The 26,980-nt window shown below is 45.3% G+C and overlaps 1 protein-coding gene across 1 annotated transcript in view; it reads right to left on the reverse strand.

The window, feature by feature from the left end:
• LOC146813696 (solute carrier family 22 member 7-like) overlaps window positions 1–26,980 on the reverse strand; it is a 259,319-nt gene that overhangs the window by 198,189 nt on the left and 34,150 nt on the right. The window contains exon 3 of the mRNA XM_085610184.1: window positions 9,499–9,653. Within this exon, the coding sequence (XP_085466310.1) occupies window positions 9,499–9,653 (155 nt within the window). The remainder of the gene's footprint in view (window positions 1–9,498; window positions 9,654–26,980) is intronic.

Consider the following 26,980-nt stretch of genomic DNA (forward strand, 5'->3'; position numbering starts at 1 on the left):
GATATGAGGGTTCAGGGTAGGGATCCCCTGCCCCTCAGCCTGTATGGGGGGGGGCAGAGAGACCCCCTGCACCCAAAATATATATTTTTTTTAGAAATGAGCTGCAATCCCATGGGACTCAAGCAGGATTGGGGTATAAAAAAGATAAACCTCGGCCGGCGCGCTTTGCTTTATTTAAATTATTAGGCCCCCGGCGCAGGCCAGGGCCTGGGAGTCTCTATTTTATAATATTTGGAGACGGGGCCTGAAATCATTTTTTTTCTGAACTGGTGATCTTTACTGAAATATGATAGGAATCACCTAATATTTCTTATATAAACCAGATTAATGAGAATGTAGGCATCCTCCGCATCGATGGTCAATAACAGACCTATGTCTATGTATTTTCTTCATCAGAGAAACCTATTGCAATTTAAAATGAAGGAAAACGAAGACTATATGTTTCTCGTGCAAAATTCGAAGACTGGCCTTTGTTGCAAATTTATTGAAATGACCAGGAATTTTCAGGATCTTGAATAATTTGAATGTATGTAGTAACTCTTGTTCTGTGACATCACAGAAGCATGTCACTGTCACATACTATAGGCTTACAGAGAACACCACAAAGAGTATATTTTCTGAAAGTTAGTGCCTATTTGTACCAATACCAAGGTGAGGAGGGCCTTTCTCTTCAAAAGTAATAAACATACCTGCCTGGCAAGATGGGAACTATTAGGTTCACTTCAGGACTTTTTATCTTTTTTACCAACTCTTTAACTTACAATAAACTGACATAAAAGAGAAGAATAAAGGATCCTGCTTTGAACTATGGGTAGTAAAATGTCAGTCATTAATTAACAGTGCCCAAACAGGACATGCACGCAGCAACAAAGGATGGCTTCTACAGTCCTGAAAATATTAAAATAATTTATAAACCCCATTGTCAGCCAAATAGTCTGAGAAGCTTTTTAATTTGCACGACAGCAACATGCAACTGCCATCTTAGGTTTTTGGGTCTATGTCCCTGCATCCTAAAAAACATGGAATACAAATTATGCAAGGGTCAGGGTAGAAATAACCTGACTGTCTGGATGGGCTGGGTGGTCTAAAAAGGACCCTCATTGCTAAAATGATTTAAAAAAGTTTTTTGGCCTGTTCTTCAAATGTGCAGATCCATCGTGGTGCCTAGCGCGGCTTCCTTAGAGGTCCCATGGCTTTATCATGACTCTGTATATAGAGAATACTGCTGTTTTAAATACAAAAAACATACAGCCATACACACCCACAGAACTGCAGACACAGACTATCCCACACACACAACCCCATGCTCATAGACACACCCACATACTGACACACTAACATACACAACTCCACACACTTACATAGACACCCACACAACCCCACACACACAGTCATATACACACCAACACAACCCCTCACACACTGTCACATACACACAAACAATCTCATACATACACACACACACAACCCACACACATACTGAAACAAACACACTCAGCCCATCACATACACACACGTAACTCCACACATACACTGACACTGATGCACAAACTCACACAACCATACACACCCACTCACACACACTGACATAGCTCTGCACACATAGGCACACACAGAACTGTAAGCACATGCACTGACACATACAATCCCCCCACACACACAATTACACACATGCACACTAACACACACACAACCCCACATAGACAGTCACACAACCCCTACACACAATACAACTCCACATCCATACATACACTCACGAAACCATACAGGCACACAATCACACACTCACACAAACAACCACACAAACACTAAAAAACACACAACCCCAGACATACAGTTGCAAACACACACATAATTCACACACATACCCATACAACTTCACATGCCCTGACATACAAAAACGATATAATATCTTCACATTCATACTAACCCATACAATCACACACACAGTCACACACACACAACCCAACATAAACACACTCACACACTCAACCACACACAAAAACACAAAACACACATGCACCACTGTACACACATACTGACACACAACCCCACACAACCACACACACTCACTCACACCCACACAACCCTACACACACAAGAAAACACATCACATACACCCACACAACTCCACACACATACACAACCCAAACACATACCTATACACACACACTCCACCAAGCACAACCCTACGTACCGTCACCCATACAACCCAACACACACACCCCCACACAACCCAACACTAATATACATATTCATATAATCCCACATACACACTCACATTTACACAACCCCACACTCATACACACATTTACAGAACCCCAACACAAACATACAAAACCAGACACAGTCACAAACACACATACAGCCCCCTAAACACACAAGTCTCCAAACACAGCCAAACACACTTACAACTCCAAACAAACTCACACAATGCCACAGACACTCTTACACAAACCTGCCACCCACACAACTCCACTCACACCCATACCAACACAATACCTCACATACACAGGTACACACACCACAAACACACACACATAGCACACACATACACACACACATCCACACACTTCCGGGGTTTAAAGCCTTATTAAGAGTTTGGCAGAAAAGTACTCTGTCACAAATGTGATGGATATTCAGTCTGTCTTATTACAAGTGCATTCGTGTATAATGATCTTGTGATAAGGCTAACAGTATATCCATCATGTTTGTGGTTATTTACTGTCTGCCAAATTCTAAATCAATCCTTTAATCTCCTATGGGCATTCCTGAAAGAAGAGCAGACTGAGAACACTCTATCACTTTGATCTAGTACAAACCTTTTCCCTATCTTCTGTTCTTTCAGTTGTGCCGTGAAGGTAAACAGAATGAAAGAGAAAGACAAACAATTGATAGGTGCCTGATTGAACAGAGAACATTTGTATGATAGGGAGAGAGCCCTGCAAATCAACATGTTCCCACATGTATTATTTTGTAATAAATAAATAAGTAAGCAGAATGTAGTAATTGCGTCGGTACGCGAAGTAGTTGTGTCAAATAAAGTTTATTGACAATCAGATGCTGCGCAGCAGCCAGCTCCCTCATGAACTTTTAAACTCTTATCCGACCCTGAACAAATCACACAACCCCCTACAAACAAATCAACATCCTTGTCCATCTGTGGCCACCAAAAATGTTCACGAAGTCTCCTCTCCGTGAGTGTCCTACCCAAATGACCTTCGTGTGCTCCTTGCATCAACCTCGCTCTCAACATATCAGGAGGGACTAACCTATCGCCGCGTACAAGTAAACCATCCTCTATTGAAAGTTCAGGGGCAACTTTGACGAAAGTTTGAAGAGAAAAATGTACATTCTTTTCTCTAGGCCACCCTTCCTTTACACACCTGATGACATCACCCAATAAAGTATCTTTTGAAAGAAAATCCCTCCATTCAACTTCACGCACAGCACACATTTCATCCAGACCCACAGAAGCTAAAAAACACTCCTCATCATCCTCATCCACCATTTCTTGCTTAGATTCAACAGGGTGTCTAGAAAATTAATCTGCACAAATATTCCTACTACCAGGAATGTGACTAACTTCAAAATCATATTGCAGCAGTTTTGTAGACAAGCGTGCTATTCTGGGTGTGTGTTCTTTGATTTTGTCCCCAGAAAGGATTGAAACAAGAGGACTGTGGTCAGTCCTTAGCTTAAAATGCCTGCCCCAAATATAAGGATTAAACTTTCTTATCGCCCACCAGCATGCTGGCAGTTCTTTTTCGATAACCGAAAAGTTAAGTTCAGACCCACGCAAAACTCTCGACGCATAACCAATGGTATGCTCGACTCCATTAACCATTTTCGTGAGAACAGCTCCCAAACCCAACCCACTTGCATCCACAGTGACAATGCAAGGAACATCAGGATTGAAAGGTTTGAGAACTCTTGGACTGATAAGTTCATCTTTGACCCATTTAAAAATTACATCACATTCGGTATCCCAATGTAAAGGAACATTTTTTTTAAGCATATTTGAGAGCGGTTGACACTTTGTAGCATATCCAGGCACAAAACGTGAGTAAAACTCACACAAGCCAATAAATGACTTAAGTCCCACCTTATCTACAGGAGGAGGAGAATCTACAATTGCTTTAACCAGCCCAGGCCTTGGTTCAACTCCTTGTTCCGACAGAACATGTCCGAGATATTCAATCTTCTTCACTCTGAAAACACACTTTTCTTTTTTTAACACCACACCACCTTCGCGCAGGGCCTCCAAGACACAGTACATTGTCTCATCATGCGACTCACATGTTACACCATGTACCAAAACGTCGCCCTGAAACACAATCACCCCTTTGATCCCTTTAAGCAAATTTGACATAATCCTTTGAAAAACTGCCGCGGCAGAAGCCAAACCGAACGGCATCCGACAGTATTGGAAAGTTCCAATAGGCGAAACAAAAGCAGTCAAATGCCTTGAGGCAGGATCAAGAACAACTTGATGATAAGCTGACGCTAGGTCTAGCTTACTGAACCACTTCGACCCATTGATCAAAGATAACATTTCCGGGATTTTTGGAAGGCGATGGAAGGTGTTTTTATTTAACCCCTTCAGCGCGGCGGGAATTCCCCCGCGGTGCTGAAGGGTTCGAGCGCGGGCGGGGCCATGACGGAACGGTTCCGTCATGAGCACAGCGCAACCGATGCTCATGACGGAACCGTTCCGTCATGGGCATGGAAGGGGTTAAACTGCGTAAGTCAATGCAGATGCGAATCTCGCCATATTTTTTCTTTGCTACGACTAAAGGAGAAAGCCAAAGAGAAGATTCTATTGGTTCTATAATCCCCTTCTTGCAAAGACCGGAAAGCTCTTGTTCTAGCTGACTTCTAACACTAAACGGTAAATTCCTGAACCGATGTTTAACCGGAATAGCAGCATCTCTCACCTTAATGGTATGTGTGAACCCCTTGACACATCCAAGTTCAACACCGAATACGTCAGGGAAATATTCAGATACAGTATCAACAAAATTGTCAGAACGAATAATAGAGACTTGATCTTTTGTACCTGGTCTTAACACCATTTTAAACAAACCCTGATGAAACCATCCGAGAATGTTCAATCGTTTAATGACCACGTACATTTTTCCAACAATTTTCCTTCCCCTGAAAACTAAAGAGTCTTCAAAGTAACCCGCTAATTCAATGGTTCTCCCTTCATAAGAGACAGGAGATCTGTCTGGAGGAAATAGTGAACGCACTCCCCAAACTTCCTTAAACTTTTCCTGAGAAACCATTGTTATCCTCGCTCCAGAATCAACCAAAAGACAAACATTCTTTCCACCAATCTCAACATCAACATAAGGATCTACACACTCAGCCTGTACGCAAGAAACTTGACTTGCATCACCTACCACAACAACCATTTCTCTCAAATCTTCCTGAATTTTCTTAAACTCATCACACTTTGGTTCACAAAAAGAAATATTGGCAATAGATGAATTTGAAGAAGAAGAAGGAACATTACCACTCATCCTTCCGTCCTGTGAGGACGAAAAACTCCTCCTCACATTTTGGCAAACCTTTGCAAAATGACCCAATCTTCCACACGCCCTACAAGTTACACTTCTTGCAGGACAAGCACGTCCAGACTTAAAATGCGGAAAATTTCCACACTTAAAACAAATGTTCGTTTGTTTAAAAAACTTCTTGTCATTACGAGAAAAGTTAATGTTCTTGTTTTCCTTTGGTCTTACAGCATTAATGCAATCTTCTTCTTTGTTGGTGGACAATGAGGCTTTTCCATCAAGCTCCTTAACAGACAACTTTGAAAGTTCTATACTTTTCGCAATTCGAATAGTTTCTTCTAACGTGGGATTACCTAGTGACAATAATTTTTGTTGTATACTTTTGTCATTACACTTACAGATGTATTGATCTCTTATCAATTGATCTCTGAACCCCTCATACTGACACTCAGCACTGAGAACACGTAAAGCAGATATAAAATCTTCTACCTTTTCACCAATTTTCTGTTCCCTTTTTAAAAATTTGTGTCTCTCGACTACCAGACTGGGCTGTACATCAAAACGCAATTCCAACTTTTTTACCGTTTCTTCAAACTCGTCAATATCTCCTTCTTCACCACCAACACGTACTAAAGGAGGCAAATGTTTAAAAATCTCTCTCACTTCAAATTCTAAAACATTTAATAAGAGACACTTCTTCCTTTCTGCCCTGTATCGTGAACCACCTATAGCACCAATGTATGTTAAAAATGCGTCGTACCATTTTTTCCACGAAATCGGCGGATCCCCAGGTGTTTCAAGAAAAGGTGGAGGAGGAGACACAGATTGCATTATCACTTATGCTAGTTAGACACAAAATGCAAAAAAAACTAATATTCGTATCTGACACGTACTCTAATATGTACCTTTTTTTTTACAAAAAATACAGTATAACCTTAATTTACCACTTTTTTTCCAAAATCTGTTTGTACATAAGCTGTTTGTACATAACCACGCTTCTTTCTACAAATTGTAAAGCCTTACATCACCTTTTCCAACTTCTCATTTAAAAATTATGTATTTTTTTTTTTTAAAAGAGTAGTGCGTCTCACTGTTATCGCACTGTAATCTGACTTCGATCTGCTTGTCTTGAATAAGCTGTGCCGTTTGAACCTATTATGGTGTGCGTGTCACCGTCCTTCAAGACGCTAAATAAAAAAAAACTGTATTGTTTGAACTTATTATGGTGTGCGTGTCACCGTTTTTCAACACGCAAATGAAGAAAGCTGTAATGTCTGAACTTATTTTCACCTCCTATGCTTCAAATAACAAAAGTGTGCACGTCGTTACTCTTCGAAGCGTGAGAACGACCTTCACTTCTCACATCAAGACCAACATGTGCACACCGCCGCTTGTTGAAACTCGAGTGACCCTTTTTTTTTCAATGTACAAAGAGCCTTTTAAACTCTGCTGCAAACACTTCGAAATTCGCTTTTTTTATTATTATTTTTTTGAAACGTTAATCCGCTACTCTTGTCGGCAATAGTTTACACTGCGTTTCCATGGCAATGTCGCTTCGTATCCACTCGCTTACTCTCCCAAGATGGCATACGACACGGTACTTGCGTGCTCTCCCAAGATGGCGCGCGACGCAGTACCTGCGTGCTCTTCCAAGATGGCGTGCGACGCAGTGCAAGAACTAGAAAGCCAACCCTCACCAACTTTGTGACAGACTAACACGGCGATTCAACATCCTTCCGGCAACGTCATCCAAAAGTTTCAACGGACACACAGTACCTTGAGGTAAGCTCCCCTGCTGCCTTCGTTGCGAATTTTCACTTCAAAAATCTCTATGTAACGTTCTAAGATGTATCCGTGTAGTAACTCGGTTGTCAATCCATGTGGGTTCTGCAGCATCCGAATTTCCAAATCGTCGCCAATCAATTCTGTAGTAATTGCGTCGGTACGCGAAGTAGTTGTGTCAAATAAAGTTTATTGACAATCAGATGCATAAACATAAACATTCCAATTAGAATTTTTGAGACCAGAACATCATGGCTCAAGAATTCTAAGACAAGGCAAAACACTACACAGAACCTCAGGTATTCTATCTTTGTGTCATTATTATTCTACGGTATAGAAATATGAACTGCACATTTTCATTTGATTGTAGCATTGCACTTTGAAGTTATTAAGGCAAAGAGAAAATTATCCTCAAGATTCCTGCATTAGAGACTGTGCCCTGTAAACTTGCTACATTGCACACTGTATGAAAGAAAACAATTGATTTTAACCTTACTGTGCAAAGGAATACTATGCATCATATGGCAGCTGACCATGCTCATCTTTCACACTCAAACAATTTGTGAGACCTTGGTCAAATCACTTTGGTCTCTGTTTCTTTATATGACAAAACTGAGAAACAATAGTTAAAGGTTTATACCAGTTTTCACTGTTGCTTCAAATAAAACTGTGAGGGCCCGATTCACAGAACTAACTTAAGACAAAATCCTAAACTTACTACCATTTTGGTATTCACAGAAGGCACTTACTCATTTTGGTATTCACAGAAGGCACTTACTCATTTTGGTATTCACAGAAGGCACTTACTAATTTCGGTATTCACAGAAGTTAGGAGTCCTAGCTCTAGGACTCCTAAATGCCTTCTGTGAATACCGAAAGTCTTAAAATTAGGATTTTTCTCAGTTTAGTAGTAGTACAGTTAGGACTCCTAACTTCTGCGAATACCGAAGTGAGTAAGTGTCTTCTGTGAATACCAAAATGAGTAAGTGTCTTCTGTAAGGATTTTGTCTTAAGTGAGTTCTGTGCATCAGGCCCAGTATGTATGTATAAGACATTTTGTATCACAAACCAAATTGAAAGCTGATACCTCCTATTAAGTGTTTTTAACCACAGATAGTCATTTCATCAACTTCTAAAGATTTACAGAGCCCTTCGTGGTACTTTAGAGTTTGCTGGGGGGCCTATCAGCCAGCGTGGTCGGTGACGGCCTTCACCCCTCTGACAGAGTAGCGCCCACTCCATTTAGTATTGTTGTCACTGTTAAATGCTGACTGAGCCACTGTGTTCATGTTGCCCAAAATATGGGTCAAATTGATCCATAGACCAATCAACCTTTGCCCAAATTTGTTTTAAAAAGTGATGATGTTTGCCTATTAGCAGTGGGACTTACAAAGTTATCTCCATCCTCTCTACCACTTTCATTCTTAAAGGTTCTGTAGGGCTGGGCAATCAAAGTCTAGAGTCCTGTTAGAGCAGCACATGCACAAGTCAGCAAGCACTGTAAGCGCAACTTGTCAAGAGTGAGCAGAGGGGAGCCAGACAAGGGATGGTCAATGGGAGAAGTAATCATGAGCAATTACCACTTTCCGTTCCAGAATAATAAAAAACACACAAAAAAAATACTTAAATGCAATGTAGGCCCTCTGTGAGTGGAAGAGGGCAGTTGACTTTGTATACCAATGCCCAGTGGCTCCATGTCATGTGACACTGTCAACCGGTCCTGGCTCTTCACCTAACAGTATCTTACAGGCCATGCAGCAGCAAGAGGGGTTGAGAGAAGGGGTGGTGCACAAGGTACAGTCATTTAGATATGACAGGAAAAACAGTACAGGCAGGACAAGTAAGGAGGAGAGAAAAGAAAGGAAAACAGGATAGAAGAGGGGAAAGGAAGGTGACAAAGAAAAAAGTGAAAATGGGAAGAGCTGAGAAGATGAAAAGGAGGAAGGGAAGATTAGTAGCGTGAGGGGATGATACGAGGGCAGGTGAACGACTATAAAAGGGTTAGAGGAGCTGGAGAAATACCTTGCCAATTATAACATATTTCTTCACAAATGAACCCCAGCACTAAGAAATCAATGGCTTGCAAAAGGTTCTGATACACAAATCTGGGACACTTTGTTTTGAGTGATGGGGCCTATATTTGGTGCAATTTATTGTTGGTAAAAAACAATATCCTCCAACTAACAACTTTTCTTACCTAATGCGGTTGTGAGCATGGGAAATCCAGAAAGTGTCACACCAGCAAGAGACCGGAAGACGACAAACATGGGATAATTGAGAGCTGCTGCAGCGGTCATCTCGAACACCACTGAGCACACACAGCACACCAGGAGCATTGTTCGCCGGCCACACCTGTGAGGGGACACATGAGAAGCAAGGCTGTCTTCAACTACTTACACTCTGCTGGCATTGATGGGCATGTGCCCTCAATTCACAGGCTCTGAACTACATACATTAGGACAATGCACCTAGTCAAAAATAAAAAATATCAATATAGTACAGCAAGAGTGGGTTTGAAGTCTGAATATAAACATGGATTCATTTTGTGCTTGAGAAGATTTTAGGTGCTTAACACACTCCTTTTTCAAAAACTATGTGAACATCTAAGTCAAAGCCTTCAGCTCCATGGAACTCTAACGGCCTTCATGGCACTGCTATGATATCACACGGGCATATCAGCAAGCACGCGATAGAAAATTATCGCCGCTTTTGCGTCCGTTTTCGGACAAAAAGCAGCGATAATTTTATCGCCTTATCAGCAAGTTCACGCTATCGCGTGAAACCTTGCCTTATCTCCATTTCCCTTAACGCCCATCTTTGCATCTCTAATGAGATGCAAAGTGGGCGTTCCTCCCCAGGATAACGGGAGAAATGTCGCTTAGCGAAATTTCTCCTATTATCAAGCCTCACGCAAAGCAGCATAGCGACAAGAAAAGTAGCAATAACCTCTGTTATCACTACTTTCCTTACGCCTGCTTTGAAACTGACTTAGCCATGATATCCTATGGAAGGTAGATATCATGGCTAAGTATGCCTTGACCTATCAGCAAGCTATCGCTATACTTCGTGGGATTATCGCTGGGTTTCCAGCGATAATCTCACGTTTGGCAGTTAGCCCTAGGATTTGTATCGCTTTCCAGATAAGCGTTGCTATTAGCACGCTATCTCAGCGATAAAAATCCACGCTAGCCGGCGATAATTATCCTAGCGCTAAGTGCGCTTAGCGATAATTATCGCCGGTTGTTGCTGATATGCCCCACAATTTGTTATTCGGTTTCCTTCTCGTTGCCAGATGTAATTACTTGGAACGTCATTCATAAGGCTCAGAGTGTGGCTCCAACATGGGAGTGTTCATACAGGCTGCATACAGTTACTCTAATGATTTGTGCTTGTGTGCTATAGAACAAATAAATATACCAAAGCTGGTTTGTGATGATTAGCCAATCAGCCTTGCTGCCTTCCATAAATGTCTTGATAACTATGCATTTTGATGTCACTCTCATATAAAAGGTACCAGCATACGCTGACACATCCAGGTGCCTTCAAGTGTATATTCCAAAAAGATCCTCTGTTCATATGTCAGTAAATTACTGATTCTTTTAGTAAAGCTCATTGTCCTTCTGCTTGGTTTGTTATAAAACTTCAATGTGAGTTGGGTAAACCAGTGGATTAAAATATTGTGACATTTTTTTTTTTTTAATCTTGTACATAAATGCATTTTAGTTACTTTTAGTTTTCCTTAAGCCAGATGCAAATGCCTGAAGTTTTTTACAAACAATCAGCACTGCAGTTTGTTTCTAGATGTCCCACTAGGGCCATATGAGATTGTTTGAAATGTTACTCCTAAAGCTCAAGGTGTGCGGGGCCAATCTAGAAGTTTGCATATACTCTAATGAGTTATGCATGTTTTCTATTGGATATTTGTCTGAAGCTAGTTTATGATGAGTTAATATTGCAACTTTCAGTTAATGTATTGCTTGTTATGGAAAGAGCTGATTATACCTACAACATATAAGCACTATCACTGATAAGCACAGGTGCCTTACACTTTTCACTTTTTTAGGAAGGGGCTGGAAGTAGGACATTTTCTATGTCAATCCATCAATCAATCAATCAATAACTTTATTTCGGCCACTAGGACCATAAAAGTACATCGTTCCAAAAACACAAGAGACATTAAAAAAATAAAAAGTATGTACACTCGCAATTGTATATATACAGTACACTCGCAATTGTATATATTCAGTAACGCAGATTATAAAATGGCATTCTCCAGCTTTCTTAAAATCCATTACAAAGCAACCATTAGGTTAATGACAGACTAAAATATACATAGTTAAAAACGATGAGTAAAACAGAAAGCTGAGACAAGGTTCCCTATTTGCTAAACCCTGTTGTGACCTCTTACGGTTTCATTACGTAGTACATCCCAGACTGTTACTTTAGGAAGCCCCGCCGCATGTGCCACATAGTGTTTAAAAAACGTGATACCGCGAATACGATTGGAGGATGGGTATCGTATTTTAAGACTCCATAGGCCTCTAAGCAACGCCCAAACCCTAGGTTTCTACATACTTGAATTAACCAGCGTTTGAGAGGCAGGTGGTATGCAGGGCAGAAAAACAATACATGGATTTCAGACTCTACCCTGTAACTACACGCAGGACAATCTCCCATGTTTGCTGTGGCCCATTTGCTAGTAAGGCTCATTAGTGGAATGTTCCCTAGTCTAAATTGCATATACAATTTCCTGGCCAGTGGGGGATAGATCACATCCAAGAAATGTTCTTTTCTATATACATCCTTTACTTGTAGGAACTCTGCAGTCATCCGACGGCCATTAGTACTTTCCTGTAGGGACATTAGGTTGCATTGCCTATAGTGTTGCACGAGATCCAGCCTGGATATCAGTGGGCATGATGTCTCAGGGGTTTTCCAGAGGTCCTTCCTGCCTAGCCTAGCAAAGAGATCCCTTATGTGGCAAAGCCACGGTATTTTCTTAGTAGTTTGAATAGACAGGATCTGCTTAAGATCGGCTTTGTAGAAGAACAACTCCGGAGTCACCCACACCCGGCGCCAGAATGTAATAGGCCTACGGTCAATCTCTTCGTAGACAGGCCTCCAGCCCAAGTCCATACGGAGAGGAGCTAGGGGGGTGCTACGAGGAAGGCCCAATAACTGCCTCATGAAGTTGTTCTCCACTTTCATGAGGTTAGAGGAAGAGCAATGCCCCCACAGTTCCGCCCCATATAAAGAGGCCCCCCTTGCTTGGGCTTTATATATATCCACGACAGGGTCAGCTGGCTTGACTGTGGAGGTTATGTGCAATTTCATAATCCCACCCACGGTCTGAGCTAACCTAAGTCTTGCCTTGGCCATCTGGGATCCCCAGTCAAAGTGCTCTGATTGTCGGGTGCCCCACAAGACTTACCTTTGCTTGTGAAGCAATTCCGCAGAGACGACAAGAGCGCCCATCCCTGTACCAACCTGACCCCCTTGGACAGAGAACCCAACAGGGATGAGATGGACGCAAGGATGGGAGCCAAAATAAGGACGTAGGGCGGAGGTGAGTGGAATGGAGCTTGCAGGATATCCCGGGGCAGCTGGAAAACAAACAATAACAGGGTTGGTAAGCTACCCCCAGGATATTCCAGAATATCCCTAAAACACACACAACCGTGCTTCTGCCGGGACTCACCAGTGCTTCTGTATAACGTGGTCTTCAGCCATCCGTGTAGTCCCAAATAATATTCAAGAATCTAAGAGAGACTCTCCTGCTCCATGTCTTGCGAACAAACGGGCAGAAGGTAACACAGTGATTCAGCAGAAGCCTTAACTTCAACCAAAGGATAGCGCTCCTGCGCGGCTCCCCAAAATAACCAGTAATCCGCTCCTGCGTGGCTCCCCAAAACAAACAAGTAATGCGCTCCTGCACGGCTCCCCAAAACAAAACAAGAAATGCTCTCCTGCGCGGATTCCCAAAACAACCAAGTATTGCGCTCCTGCGCCGCTCCCCCCAAAACAAACAAGTAATGCACTCCTGCGCCGCTCCCCCCAAAACAAACAAGTAATGCGCTCCTGCGCTGCTGACCCCAATGAAAATGCGAGTGAGGCGCTCCTGCGCTGCTCACCCAAAACCCAAAGTTAACAACGCTGCTGCGCTGCTTCTCCACAGATCGAATGCAACAGCTGTAGCACTCCAGCAATGAATACCAGATGCAAGGACGAGAGCGCTCCTGCGCGAGAACCTCCAACACCACAGGCACCTTCGTGTCGGCAGCAACCAGAAACGCTCCTCCGTCGCTGAAGCCTCGGAAGAAGAATTCAAAGCACAGAGCCGGCGGGGAACGCGGTGATAAGGCGTTTACCCCGGAAGTACTTCCATGACCCGCCTGTGGCCGGCAAAGAACTAGACCGGGGCTCAGCTTCCACCCGGAAGTGAGAATCCCGGCAGTGTTGTGCGTGCTTCGTGGGATGTCGGGAAGCGGCAATTGCCGAGAACCCGACAGAACCCCCTCCCAAAATAAGCCCCCCACCGAACCCCCCGGACCTCAGAAGGGGCACGCAGGGCGAGGGCTCAGGGGGTGACTGAGATGAAATGCACGGACCATAACGGGAGCATGGCGCACATGGGACAAGGGCTCCCAAGACCGCTCGTCCGGACCGTAACCCTTCCAGTCCACCAGATAGAAAAGCCTACCTCGCACACGGCGAGACCCCAAAACGGCCCTGACCTCATATTCAACATGGCCCGCCACCACCACAGGAGAAGGAGGAGAGGGAATCGGGTTATCAGAGCGGACCGCCCGCAGAAGGGAAACATGGAATACAGGGTGGATCCGCATGTGCGATGGGAGCGAGAGCCTCATGGCCACAGGGTTAACCACCTTCTCGATGGCAAAGGGACCCACAAAACGGGGCAACAGTTTCTTGGGACCATGTACATTGAGGTGCCGAATAGAAAGCCACACTCTGTCGCCCACTCTGTATTCAGGCTCCTTCTGTCTGTGAGCGTCCGCATGCGCCTTGTAGGCGTCCTTCGCTTTGGCCAATTCAAAACGCGCCTGCTGCCAGAGTCTATGTAGAGTCTCATGATAGGCGCGCACCGTAGGCAACTGGCTATCCCGGGGTACTTCCCAAGCAGAGGTGCGAGGGTGACGGCCGTGGAGACAAAAGAAGGGGGACATGCCAATGGCCGAATGCTTGCTGTTGTTGTACGCGTATTCTGCCAACCATAGTACCGCAGACCATTCCATCTCCACCATCAGCAACAGACATCGGAGATACTGTTCCATGGTGTGGTTCGTTCTCTCGGCCTGACCATCGGTCTGGGGATGGTACGCTGAGGATAAACGTACGTCCATCTCGAGGAGCCTGCATACTTCTTTCCAGAAGCGAGATACGAATTGCGAACCTCTGTCCGTTATGACCACCGATGGAATGCCATGGAGGCGAACCACCTCGTGCACGAAAACCAGGGCCAGGTCCTTTGCCGTGGGCACTTTCAACAAGGGTACGAAGTGCGCCATCTTGGAGAGGTGGTCGACTATGGTGAGAACCGTGGTGTGTCCAGTCTTGGTGATGGGAAGGTCAACCACGAAGTCCATGGAGACGGTGTGCCAGGGAAACGGTGGTACCGGAATGGGACGCAACAGACCAACCGACGGCTCAGAGCTGTTCTTGCCTAACAGACAGATGGTACAGTTCGTTACATGCGTTCTTGTGTCGGACACCAGTGTTGGCCACCAAAACTGTCTTTGTACTAGTTCGAGTGTCTTGTGATATCCAGGATGACCGGAGAGGACATGATCATGGCACATACGGACTGCTCTTTGTTGACTGGGTACCCCGGGTAAGCACAACCGTTCCCCTTTAAACAGTAATCCGTCCACACGAGTCACCTCTTCGCTATCTTCGGCCAGGCCTATTGGATCAGACCGCTTCACGTCCAGTTTCACTTGAGTCAGGAAGTCTGTAGATGCTATAACGCCCTGGAAATGTTTTTCAGATATTATGGGAACCGGCTCGGGGTTTTCAGCAGTCTCGTCATGGTCGTCCAGCCGTGAAAGGGCATCTGCTTTGGCGTTGTCCTTTCCGGGTCGGAACGTGATCACGAAGTTATATTCATTAAAGAATAATGTCCATCGCAACTGTCGGGCTGTGAGGGCACGGGCTGAACGCAGGAACTGGAGGTTCCGATGGTCAGTGTAGATGGTCACTGTGTGTTTGGCGTCTTTCAAGAAATGGCGCCATTCCTCGAACGCCGTTTTGATGGCTAGCAGCTCCCAGTCAGACACAGTGTAGTTGCGTTCCGCTGGTTGTAGTTTTTTGGAATAAAAAGCCACCGGATGTAGTTGTCCTGTGTCGGTGCTTCGTTGGGATAACACGCCCCCGATAGCGTCCTTCGAGGCGTCTGCTTCCACGATGAAAGGCTGCTCAGTATCAGGATGCACCAGCACGGGGGCTATGGTGAAACGTCTTTTTAGTTCTTGGAAGGCCCTCTCAGTGTTCTGATCCCACCCGAATGGTACACCCTTTTGCAACAATCGTGTGATGGGAGCCACCAGTGCGGAGAAGCCTGTGATGAACCTGCGGTAGTAGTTGGCAAAGCCTAGGAACCGCTGAACCCCTTTTACGGATTCCGGAGAAGGCCAAGACAAGATGGCTTCTACCTTTTTGTTGTCCATGTGGATGCCTCCAGGTGTTATAACGTGCCCCAGGAACTCCACAGAGGTGACATGAAAGACGCTCTTCTCCAGTTTGACGTACAAACGATGTCTTCCTAGCTGCTGGAGGACAGAACGCACATGCTGCACGTGTTCTGCGATGTTTCGGGAATAAATCAGGATATCGTCTATATAGACAATGCAGAAGACATCTATAAAGTCCCTCAACACCTCGTTGATGAAGTACTGGAAAGCTGCGGGGGCGTTACAGAGTCCGAAAGGCATGACCTGGTATTCGAAGAGACCGAACTTCGTCCGGAAGGCGTTCTTCCATTCGTCCCCCTTCCGGACTCTGACTAGATGGTAAGCACCCCGCAGGTCGAGTTTGGTGTACACTGAGGCGTCTTTTACTTGATCCAGTAGATTGGAGCTCAACGGTAGAGGGTACCGGTTTTTCACTGTGATGGCGTTCATCGCCCGAAAGTCTATGCAGGTCCTCAGATCGCCTTCCTTCTTCGACACGAAGAAAAGAGGAGAGGAAACCGGAGACCTGGAATGGCGAATAAACCCGTTGTCCAGATACTCGTCCAAATAGGATCGAAGGTGGATGTTCTCCTTTTCTGTGAGAGAATAAATTCTGCTGCATGGCAACGTGGAGCCAGGGATCAAATCTATGCGGCAGTCAAACGACCGGTGTGGTGGTAGGGTGTTAGCTCCCTTTTTATCGAACACCTCCGCCAGATCCTGATATTCCTCTGGTATGGTTGTGTGGGAAACCAACCCCATGCCCTCAACGGGTAGTGATCTCGCCTGTACCGAGCGAGCCCCCAGATGATTGTCCCTCGTATAACAGGTTTCACAGCAGTATTCTGAATCCAGGTGGAGTATTCTGGCCGCCCAATCGATTCGGGGATTGTGCTTCACCAACCACGGCAACCCCAATATAACCTTGAATTGCGGAGCGTCGATGACATCGAAACTGATGGACTCAGAATGGTGATTGGCAAGAAGCACAGACATCTTTTCGGTTTGATGTCTGATTGGGCCAGAAGTCAAGTCCGTTCCATCCACAGCCTTGACTGCTTCGGGTTGTTCTTTTGCCACGGTTTGTATGCCCAAGGCACTTGAATAACTGGTGTCAATGAAGCTGCCTGTCGCACCGGAATCCAGCATGGCGGTTACCAACCAGGTTCTGCCCGCCTGATTCTGCAAGGATACTTCGATGCCTACATGATGACTGCCATCAAATACTGCGGGGATCACTGAGGTGTGATACGAAGAACCCAGAGGACGGATCCCCTTGTCTACTGGGTTGTCTCGTTTCCCATCTGATCGTCTTTTGTGATGGGCAACGCAAACGGCCGTCTGCCCCTTGTTTTAGAGGGTTTCACTGGACACTCCCTGATGCAGTGTCCGCTTTTCCCACAATACAGACATTGGTTCTGCTTCCTCCAGTTTTCTCGCTCGTGAGCGGTCAACGGCCCTCGTATGCCCCGATCTGCATGGGTTCCGAAACCTCGCCCTGGGGAGAGGATTCGTCCTTTGTTTTTTCAACGCTTTTGTCTCCAAAGGATAAGAAACGGTTTTCACTGCCCTTCCCTTTCTCAGTCTTTCTTTATTGTAGACGGAAATTCATCTTCACCACCAAGTCGATGAAAGGACCTATTTCCTCAGGCGGGTTGGGTAACTGAGCGATGAGATCCTTCAGGTCATCACGTAATCCTCGATAGAAGACTGACACCTTCTTGTCCTCCGGCCAATTGGCCTCGATGACTAGCCGGCTGAAACGGGTGATGTAATGCCGGAGATCTTGGCTGCCTTGTTTTAAGTTAAGCAACTCTTTATCTGCGGCCTGCACAAAGGTGTGGCGAGCGAACATCCGCCGCATGGCTTCTTTGAACGTTGGCAAGTGGTGGAGCATGGGATCGTCGTTTTCTACAAATGAAATGGACCACTGAGCGGCGTCACCTCCCATGTATGATAATATGTAGGCGACCTTGGAGGCATCATCAGGAAAAGCCGTGTTTCTGGCCATGAAATGTAGGTGACATTGATGGATGAATATCCCATACTTAGTACTATCGCCGTAGAAGCGTTCAGGCGGTGCCAGTTGTACCTGATGAGGTGTTACGACTTGAATGGCGGAGCTCTGATTAGGAGCTGCGGGGGCCCCCCCAAACGTGAAGGTAGGCGGCCTCAACAGCCCTTCCTGTATGACTCTGGAACTAGGGGTAGTGCCCCAAGGACTGGTAACCCCGGATGCCATGTGACTCTGAATGGACGTTACATCATGGCGTAGACTGAGGTTCTCGGCTTGCATGGCAGCCAGCATGACTGCTATGTCCTGCAAGGTGACTTCCGGGTCGCCCATGTCGTCTGGGTGGAATAGTAAACGTGGGCTTTGAATTCTGTCGGGTGCCCCACAAGACTTACCTTTGCTTGTGAAGCAATTCCGCAGAGACGACAAGAGCGCCCGTCACTGTACCAACCTGACCCCCTCGGACAGAGAACCCAACAGGGATGAGATAAACGCAAGGATGGGAGCCAAAATAAGGACGTAGGGCGGAGGTGAGTGGAATGGAGCTTGCAGGATATCCCGGGGCAGCTGGAAAACAAACAATAACAGGGTAGGTAAGGTACCCCCAGGCTATTCCAGAATATCCCTAAAACACACACAGCCGTGCTTCTGCCGGGACTCACCAGTGCTTCTGTATAACGTGGTCTTCAGCCATCCGTGTAGTCCCAAATAATATTCAAGAATCTAAGAGAGACTCTCCTGCTCCATGTCTTGCGAACAAACGGGCAGAAGGTAACACAGTGATTCAGCAGAAGCCTTAACTTCAACCAAAGGATAGCGCTCCTGCGCGGCTCCCCAAAATAACCAGTAATCTGCTCCTGCGCGGCTCCCCAAAACAAACAAGTAATGCGCTCCTGCGCGGCTCCCCAAAACAAAACAAGTAATGCGCTCCTGCGCGGATTCCCAAAACAACCAAGTATTGCGCTCCTGCGCCGCTCCCCCCAAAACAAACAAGTAATGCGCTCCTGCGCCGCTCCCCCCAAAACAAACAAGTAATGCGCTCCTGCGCTGCTGACCCCAATGAAAATGCGATTGAGGCGCTCCTGCGCTGCTCACCCAAAACCCAAAGTTAACAACGCTGCTGCGCTGCTTCTCCACAGATCGAATGCAACAGCTGTAGCACTCCAGCAATGAATACCAGATGCAAGGACGAGAGCGCTCCTGCGCGAGAACCTCCAACACCACAGGCAACTTCGTGTCGGCAGCAACCAGAAACGCTCCTCCGTCGCTGAAGCCTCGGAAGAAGAATTCAAAGCACAGAGCCGGCGGGGAACGCGGTGATAAGGCGTTTACCCCGGAAGTGCTTCCATGACCCGCCTGTGGCCGGCAAAGAACTACACCGGGGCTCAGCTTCCACCCGGAAGTGAGAATCCCGGCAGTGTTGTGCGTGCTTCGTGGGATGTCGGGAAGCGGCAATTGCCGAGAACCCGACACTGATAGAGTAATACCCAGATACTCGAATATCCTCACCCTTTCCATGAGTGTACCATTTAAGGAAGGATTTGGACGAGTGGTTTTTGGGGGATTGAAGACCATATATTTGGTCTTGGTTAGGTTGATCTTCAAGCCCCTCATGTTACAAAACTCCGCAAAGCTAGCAAGAGTGCGTTGTATACCCGTCGGCGATTTGGACAGTAGCAGGGTATCATCTGTAAACATCAACGCGGGAACCTTCCCCGAGACTAGCTTAGGGGCGTCATTATCCTTGATGTTATTAAGGTGGTCTATGAGCCCATTGATATAGAGACAAAATAGAGTAGGGGCAAGAACGCAGATTGTTGATAGCACTTCCCACTTCAGTCATGGCGATCTCCCACATAACTTCCTGTTGGAACTCCAAGGGTGAGCTCTGAGAGCCAATGGTAACACCTACGCCATCCTGCCCGTCATAGAATGACCCAAAATGTGTCTCCCAGACTTCGGGTGCTATGTTAGGCTCTATGGCAGGTCGTCTTTCCCTTTCCCCTGTACTTACTATTGCCCAGAACAATTTCACATCTTTGTCGTTCAGGGCTGTCTTAGGGGGCTTCCTACCTATCTAATTCCCAGTTTTTCTTTTCCTGCTGGACGGTCCCTTTATACCTGGCCCTGGCAAGTTTAATTTGTGGCCTGTCCTTCGCCTTCACCGCATCCAGTAAAACCTGCTTGGCTTCACGACAATTAACGTTAAACCAGGAGCATTTGGGACGTGGATGTATATATGTATAATGTCAAAATGCAGTCACTCACTGTGAAAGTATCCAATAGTTGAAATGGGCTGAGTTGTTCATATATGCTTTGAGTTATATTGGGAAGAAGAAGAATTTGAGTGAAATTTAAATAGACCAATGGAAAAAGAGAGTTGACCAAAAGCCTCTACAGATGTATGTATTTTTGTTAGAATACTTTTGGAAAACTTAGAGCTGGTAAGACCTAAAACAGAATTGTATGCATGCAGACCTGGCAGTAAAGAGATGTCAGGCAAACTGAAAAAGAGGAAAACTGATCAGGCGTGAACCTGAGACGCGATCTCAGGTAAAAAAATGTATGCATCATCATTTAGACCTGCCAAGTGCCACACAGTGGTTCAATGCAAAATTATGGGGCCCACAGCAGAATGGGCTCAACGGGGGCCCCCTGAACAGAGGGCCCCCCTACACTGAAGGGGCCTGCTCAATAAAGCAGAGTCTCTTCCCAGAGTAGTTTAGCTATTTCATTGCATTCTGCAAGGCATGCAATAGCATGGCTTAGAGTGTGAGGGGTCACCTCTAAATCAAGAAACCCAGGGCCCATCCCCTCCCTCCCGCACTGCGGGTGCTGTGAGGGCCTCCATTACACCCCTGGTGCCAGACATCTCGAGATAACCTAACACATATTGAGGAATTTCACTGCTAGGTCATACAATTGTTATGCAATCAGCACAGTAGTGTTCTTTTAGAAAATAAGTTCTCTCCCTCCATGCCTCTGACACCTGCCAGCCACAATGAAGGTACAGCTCAGCTGGTGAAAAGGAGCGAAGTCCTTTTGCATAACAGGAACTAAGAAGCATCCATTCCTTGAGGCTTCTTAGATTGTACCTATTTTTATTTGCTGACTGAGAGGTTAAGAGCAAAGCATGCACTGAAAATGAACAGAGCAGAAAATAAAAACCATGGTATGCTCTGTGACCTTAACGTCCAGAGTCAATTATCCCTACTGTATCTCCCACCCTCATAGCAATTAGAAGATAATTTACTTCCACCAGGAAAGTTATCAACAGTTATTTATTAAATAATCTCCCTTTCTTATATTACTTAGAAAGAACACAGTTGTCTGAAGGGCAGATGTTCAACACAAGCCCAGACTTAACTTGTATAATCACAGGTTTGAGTTTCCTATTGTAGGTTTATGATTGATTGGAAACAGGCACATAATGAGAGGAGAATGTGGGTAGCCGGGGATTACAAAATATGTATTTATTCAATTTTATAAATTGAAGGCATTACCCAAAGGAGTTGGAGCACTTTATATAGGAAGTGGCATGTTACCTACGGTAAAACGTGCCACTCAAGGTCAGCAGATCTAGTTTTTAGAATAGTCAGAATTAGCGAAGTGAAGATCCAACAGACTTTGGAAGGTGAAGTAGTACTTTACTTTGCAGAGAAAGAGAAACAGGACGAGAAAAAAAGGAAGTCAGAGTTGGGAATAGCCCTTAGCATGAAGTTCAAAGTGCCAGGTAGAAGCATTCCAGGAGGAAGATTCCTAACGAACGATCAGGATAAGGGAGTTTATTAAGGAGTATCTTTCAAAGAGGGAGGCTGTCAGTTTGGTCTTCTATATAGGCAGTTAAGTAGAGTTCTGTAGGCAGAGAGGCAGAGGTCCAGCCTCGGATAGTGCCAACCTGAAGGAACTGTACCGTTGTGCGTTCCTTTCTGAAAATCAGGGTTCAAGAAGCAGTGTGACCGCCAATCAATCAATCAATCAATCAATCAATCAGGGGTTTATAAAGCGTGCTACTCAGCCGTGAGGGTCTCAAGGCGCTGTGCATGAGGACCTGAGCCCACCAGAAATCTTTTGCTTTGGTGCCACAGATTGTGGAGTGGAGGTGCACAGGGCCTTATTAGTGATGAGGGTTGTTTTATATAAAGCCCTAGCTTGAATAGTAAGCTTTCAGTAACTTAGAAGTACCAGTGAGATCTGCCACTGCCACATGAGTTGCAATAATCAATGAACAGATTTTGTTCAGATCTTACTCCGATATGAGACGGGCAGTCCCTTAGAGCAAATGAGGTTCAAAGCACACATGCAATGTGTTGATTAGTGATTTGAAATGAGTAGCCTTTGCATTGTTGGAGATGTTTCTTTTGTACAGTGGTCTGACTGTTGTTGAAACTGCCCTTCTCTGCAGAGTCACCCCCAAACTTTGAGCCTTTTACCCTCTACTTTTTGCTGAAATCGTTGTTGTTAGCTTTTTGACTCTGTGGACTTTGGCACTACTAACCAGTGTGAAAGTGCTTGTGCACTCTCCCCTAAACATGGTTTAATTTGCTGATTGGGATATTATAGCTGATTGGGATATTTCATTTACTTTTACCAAATACCCAGGGCCTGTAAATTAAATGTTACCAGTGGACCTACAGCACTAATTGTGCCACTCCCTTAAAACATGTCCTAGGTCTGCCATTGCAGCTTGAACGCAGTGCTGCACTGCCATATCGACATGGTATTAAACCCCCCTTGCCAAGCCTTAAAGTCCCTTTTTATAATACAGAAGTCACCCCTAAGGTAGGTACTGGGTAACCCATAGGGCAGGATGCTGTGTAATTAAAAGGTTGGAAATGTACTTTTAAGTTTTGAGTTCTTTGTGGTGAAAAACTCCTAAATTATGGTTTTTACTGTGAGGCCTACTCCTTCAATAGGATAACATTGGGAATTCCTTAATATATTTAATAAGCTGTAATTTCTAATTGGGAGAAGGAAACTATATCATGTTTGGTGCCTAAGATTTTGTGATGATAAACACTATTTACAGGTAAAATCTGATGTTTCATTACAATTTTGAAAATACCACTTTTAGAAAGATGTCTTTATTCCTACAGCATATCTTGGGTCACAGGACTAGATGTAGCTGACAGTTTGACTTTGTGGATTCCTCTCAGACAGTCACACAATAAAGAAAGGAGATGTGCCTCAATGGGTTTATCTGCTGGCAGGATGGTGCTGAGCATAGCCTCACTTAAAACTAGATAGCGTGTACTCTGACTTCACACAAGGGGCATAACAATACTGCAGCAAGGTTGGAGCCAGGGCAGGTGAGTCACAGAATTCCATGCCCTACGAGGAACCTTTCTAGAAGCTTCTTCCACCTCCCAGAAGAATGGTACCAGGGTATACAAATAGGATCTTCAGACCTACTTTTCAGTTCACTACTGGACCTGCAGAAGGACTCTCAGAGGACTGCCTACTGCTGTGACCTGCTGTGCACTCTGCCAGACTGGGAAGAATGCTTTACTGCCTGGAGCCTGCTTTGAACTCCCAGAGGCCAGCTCTACTGTTGAGCCAGGCATCTTCACCTGCACCCACGAATACTAGTAGTGACTCCAAGGGCTAGTTTGCTAACCTCCTTTTCAGAATCACAGGGACATAAAAAGCTCCCACCATCTTGAACCTGCACCTGAGTCTTGAACCCCCAAGAGGTATCCAAACAGGCCTGGACCCTTGGTAGTGGTTCTAAAGCTGCCCAGATGACAAAAAACCAAAACTGATGACTTAGACACATTTTGTGATCCAAATGTGCTCTGAAAACCAGGAGGAGACTAGGACCAACCTGCTAGCCTATCTGCCAGAGGTGCATGGCTGGTCCAATTAACTTTGCAGCTCCACCCACTACAGTCTTCTCCCTAGCTGCAAATCTGTTTCAGCGGACCTTCACCATAGGGGTATCTGATCTCGTGGAACTAGCTTTAACTACAGCCCTCTTCCTTGTCCCACTGGAGTTTTTTTTACTTCCATTTCAGTGACAAAGTCCTAACGCAGAAATCTTCACCACAGCTTTGACACAAGGCCATCTTATGACAAATCTCCCGCCTCAGAAACTTCCTGTATCCTTGCCAAGCTGAACTTCACCTTCTCAGAACAGTTTCTTCAAGAATTTTTCTAAGTATGAAGGTAAGCTCTGACCGGGTCCAATCTACTTCTTGTATCCAAACCACGCTCCACCCTAGTCCGCCATATTTTTGGATTTTGACCCGGTCTCCCGCAACTAGGCCTGGGCGGAGTTCACGAAGTCTCGCCACATGGAATTCTACAAAGCGCACCCAAAACTCTGCTCTACTTCATGGAGTTTTGCTCACAGACTGTGCACACTACTGCACATTTGCCGTTTCTATTTAATAACCAATTCCTCTCCCGCCGCCTTCATTACTGTCAGTAGAAACCATGCACTAAAGCTCATGATAGGCGATGCCCTTTTACTCTAGCACCCCTATTACAAACCAGGACCGAAAACTGTTAGAAAACAGCTCCCCAGCCAAAGCGTTGTGTGCATTTGGCACAGAGAGAGGATTCTGCTTCCTGTCAGCGCACACGTTGAGTGCCACATATCCCCTTAATAATAAGATTAATGTTGGAAAAGTCAATATGAAATCCCATGCAGAAAACCAGTCACCCGCAGCAAATACATTTATTCATTTTCCATTTAACTAAGTTTTTACAAGCCGAGTAAGAGACCAAATAAGTTATAAACACAGAGGTGAGGGATGAAAATGCTGATCCATCTGCTGTGAAAACATTCAAGCCATCATCTATCTTCAGGCAACCCATTCACCATCCGGGATGTTAAGGGAGGCTGGGAATCTAATGCTATTCCATGCGAATTCACCTACAGGAAATTAGTAATTAGTGCTTCGTGACCGGGGGGAGCTGCACAACCCAACATTAGAGTGGGAAAGTGGCACTGCAACTTGTTCACAAGAGACATTTACACAATTATAGAGCTTTTTCACAGCAGAGCAGCCTCTCAGTGCTACATGTTCCACAGTTCTCATACATTCTATCATATAGTGTTCTTGAGATATTCAGCAACACTGCATGGTATTTTAAAAGGGCACAAGATATTTGTTCCAGGCCATCCTGAGCCCCGCGCTGTCCCCAGCATGGTTCAGTTCCTGTGCTGTGCCTTCAACCGAAGAGAGCTTTGCTGAACTTACACTAGGCTCTCAGAGAGGCTGCAGGTCCTAGGTACGTAAAAGGCACGAGGCACAATGCACAGCATACGACTAGTGCAACCAGAGAATGAGAAGAGGGACTGGCTGCCGCCCAGGCACTAAACGCATAACTCAGGCATGACAAAGAAAATGAAAGAGAGACAACCCCACACATAGCATCTCTCACTGGGTAGTTATTGAAGGTAGGGGTAGCGGTACCAATAAACTCTGCTATGCGTCGGATGATGGAGTTTTTTTGCCAAACTCCATGCTCCAAGTGGGGCGGGGAGTAGCAAAACTCTGTGAACTCTGCCAGCAGAGCGGAGTTCACCGCCCACCACTACCTGCAACTCGATGGCCATGGTTGTCTCATTGATCTTTTAGGTGCTTAGTTTTCAATAAAAACCTTTATAATTCCTAACTCTGGATCTACTGATTGTTTTGTTGCTGTTTTGGTGGGAAATTCTTTATTAAAATGTACTATATTTTTCTAAATTGGTATGGGATTGTTTTGTGTTTTCACTTTCTTACTCTTTGAGTTCTGCATAACTATTTTACACATTACCTCTAAGTTAAGCCTGACTGCTTTTTTGTGCCCAGCTACCCAGAGTTCAGCACAGGTTAGTTTAGTAACTTTTTGGGGTTTGCCCAGCAAGGGATTTTGACTGATGCTTGACCAGGACTCACACCCCAGTCAACCAACAACCCAATTTCTCACAACTGTTCTAAGATGGTCCAGGTTGAAGGTGTCTCAGGTTACTCTCTGAAAAGTGACCCTCCTTTGCTGCATTGAGTGCTGCCAGTAGGGCCCCATTATTTTATATTTGAAGCTTTTGTAATACTCAACCCGGAACTCGTTGGGCTTTTCTACTGTTTAACTGGGTCACAACTTCAGATATTTCAATCTCCATCATCTCTGCTTCCAGGGTAGGTCTTGCATCTACTCCCAATTGTAGATGTTTACTGTTAATCCCTTAATGGCCCATGTGCCGCACACCAGGACTTCTTACAGGATAGCATCTCTATCATGATAGTTAAGCAGTCTGGCCACCACTGCCCTAGGTTCTGCCCCTGGTGGAGGTGGCTTTCCGGGGACCCTGTGGGCGACCTCAACAATAAACTACTTTGAGGTTTTGCCCATTAGCACCACTGAGGGCAGCCATTCCTCTAGGAATAGCTCCATGCTGGGTCCCTTGGCCTACTCTGGGATGCCCACCAGAAGAACATTATTGTGGTGCAGCCTTCCTTTGGCGTCGTTCAGTCTCTCCACCAAGACAGCCACCTCCCTTTCAAGTGTCCACACCCTGTAGGTGCATTCTGATTTCATCAAGATCAAGGGTGGATTTTGATTCCACCACCCTACCTGCCACCTTTCTGTGATCAGCCCTCAGGAGTTGCATGTAGTGGGCCACTTTGTCAATTTTAATTTCCAGGGCCAATTTAGTGTCCCTAATAGCTGTCAATATCATCAGTGTGTGGGTCTCTAGGCCCTTTGGTCACCCCAGACTGTGGCACTTGTCCTGGACTCCCATTCTGGGCTGCAAGTTTCAGTGGGGATTTCCTGATGGATTCTTTCTTGTTCCATTGCTAGGTCTCCAGGTGGGAAGCCTCTTGCTTCTTAATGTCCTCCAAAGTCTACTGATCTCAAGGGATGGGCTGTCAATGAGGGATTCCTCTAGTTAGCTCAAAGGGTGCATCCTTTTGAGGTTGTTACCGACCAGCGCCACCACCCCACCTAGGAAAAGGTGCCATCAGGCCCGTAACTGCTTGCTT

This window comes from Triturus cristatus, chromosome 6, assembly GCF_964204655.1.
Source record: "Triturus cristatus chromosome 6, aTriCri1.1, whole genome shotgun sequence".
Taxonomy (NCBI): domain Eukaryota; kingdom Metazoa; phylum Chordata; class Amphibia; order Caudata; family Salamandridae; genus Triturus; species Triturus cristatus.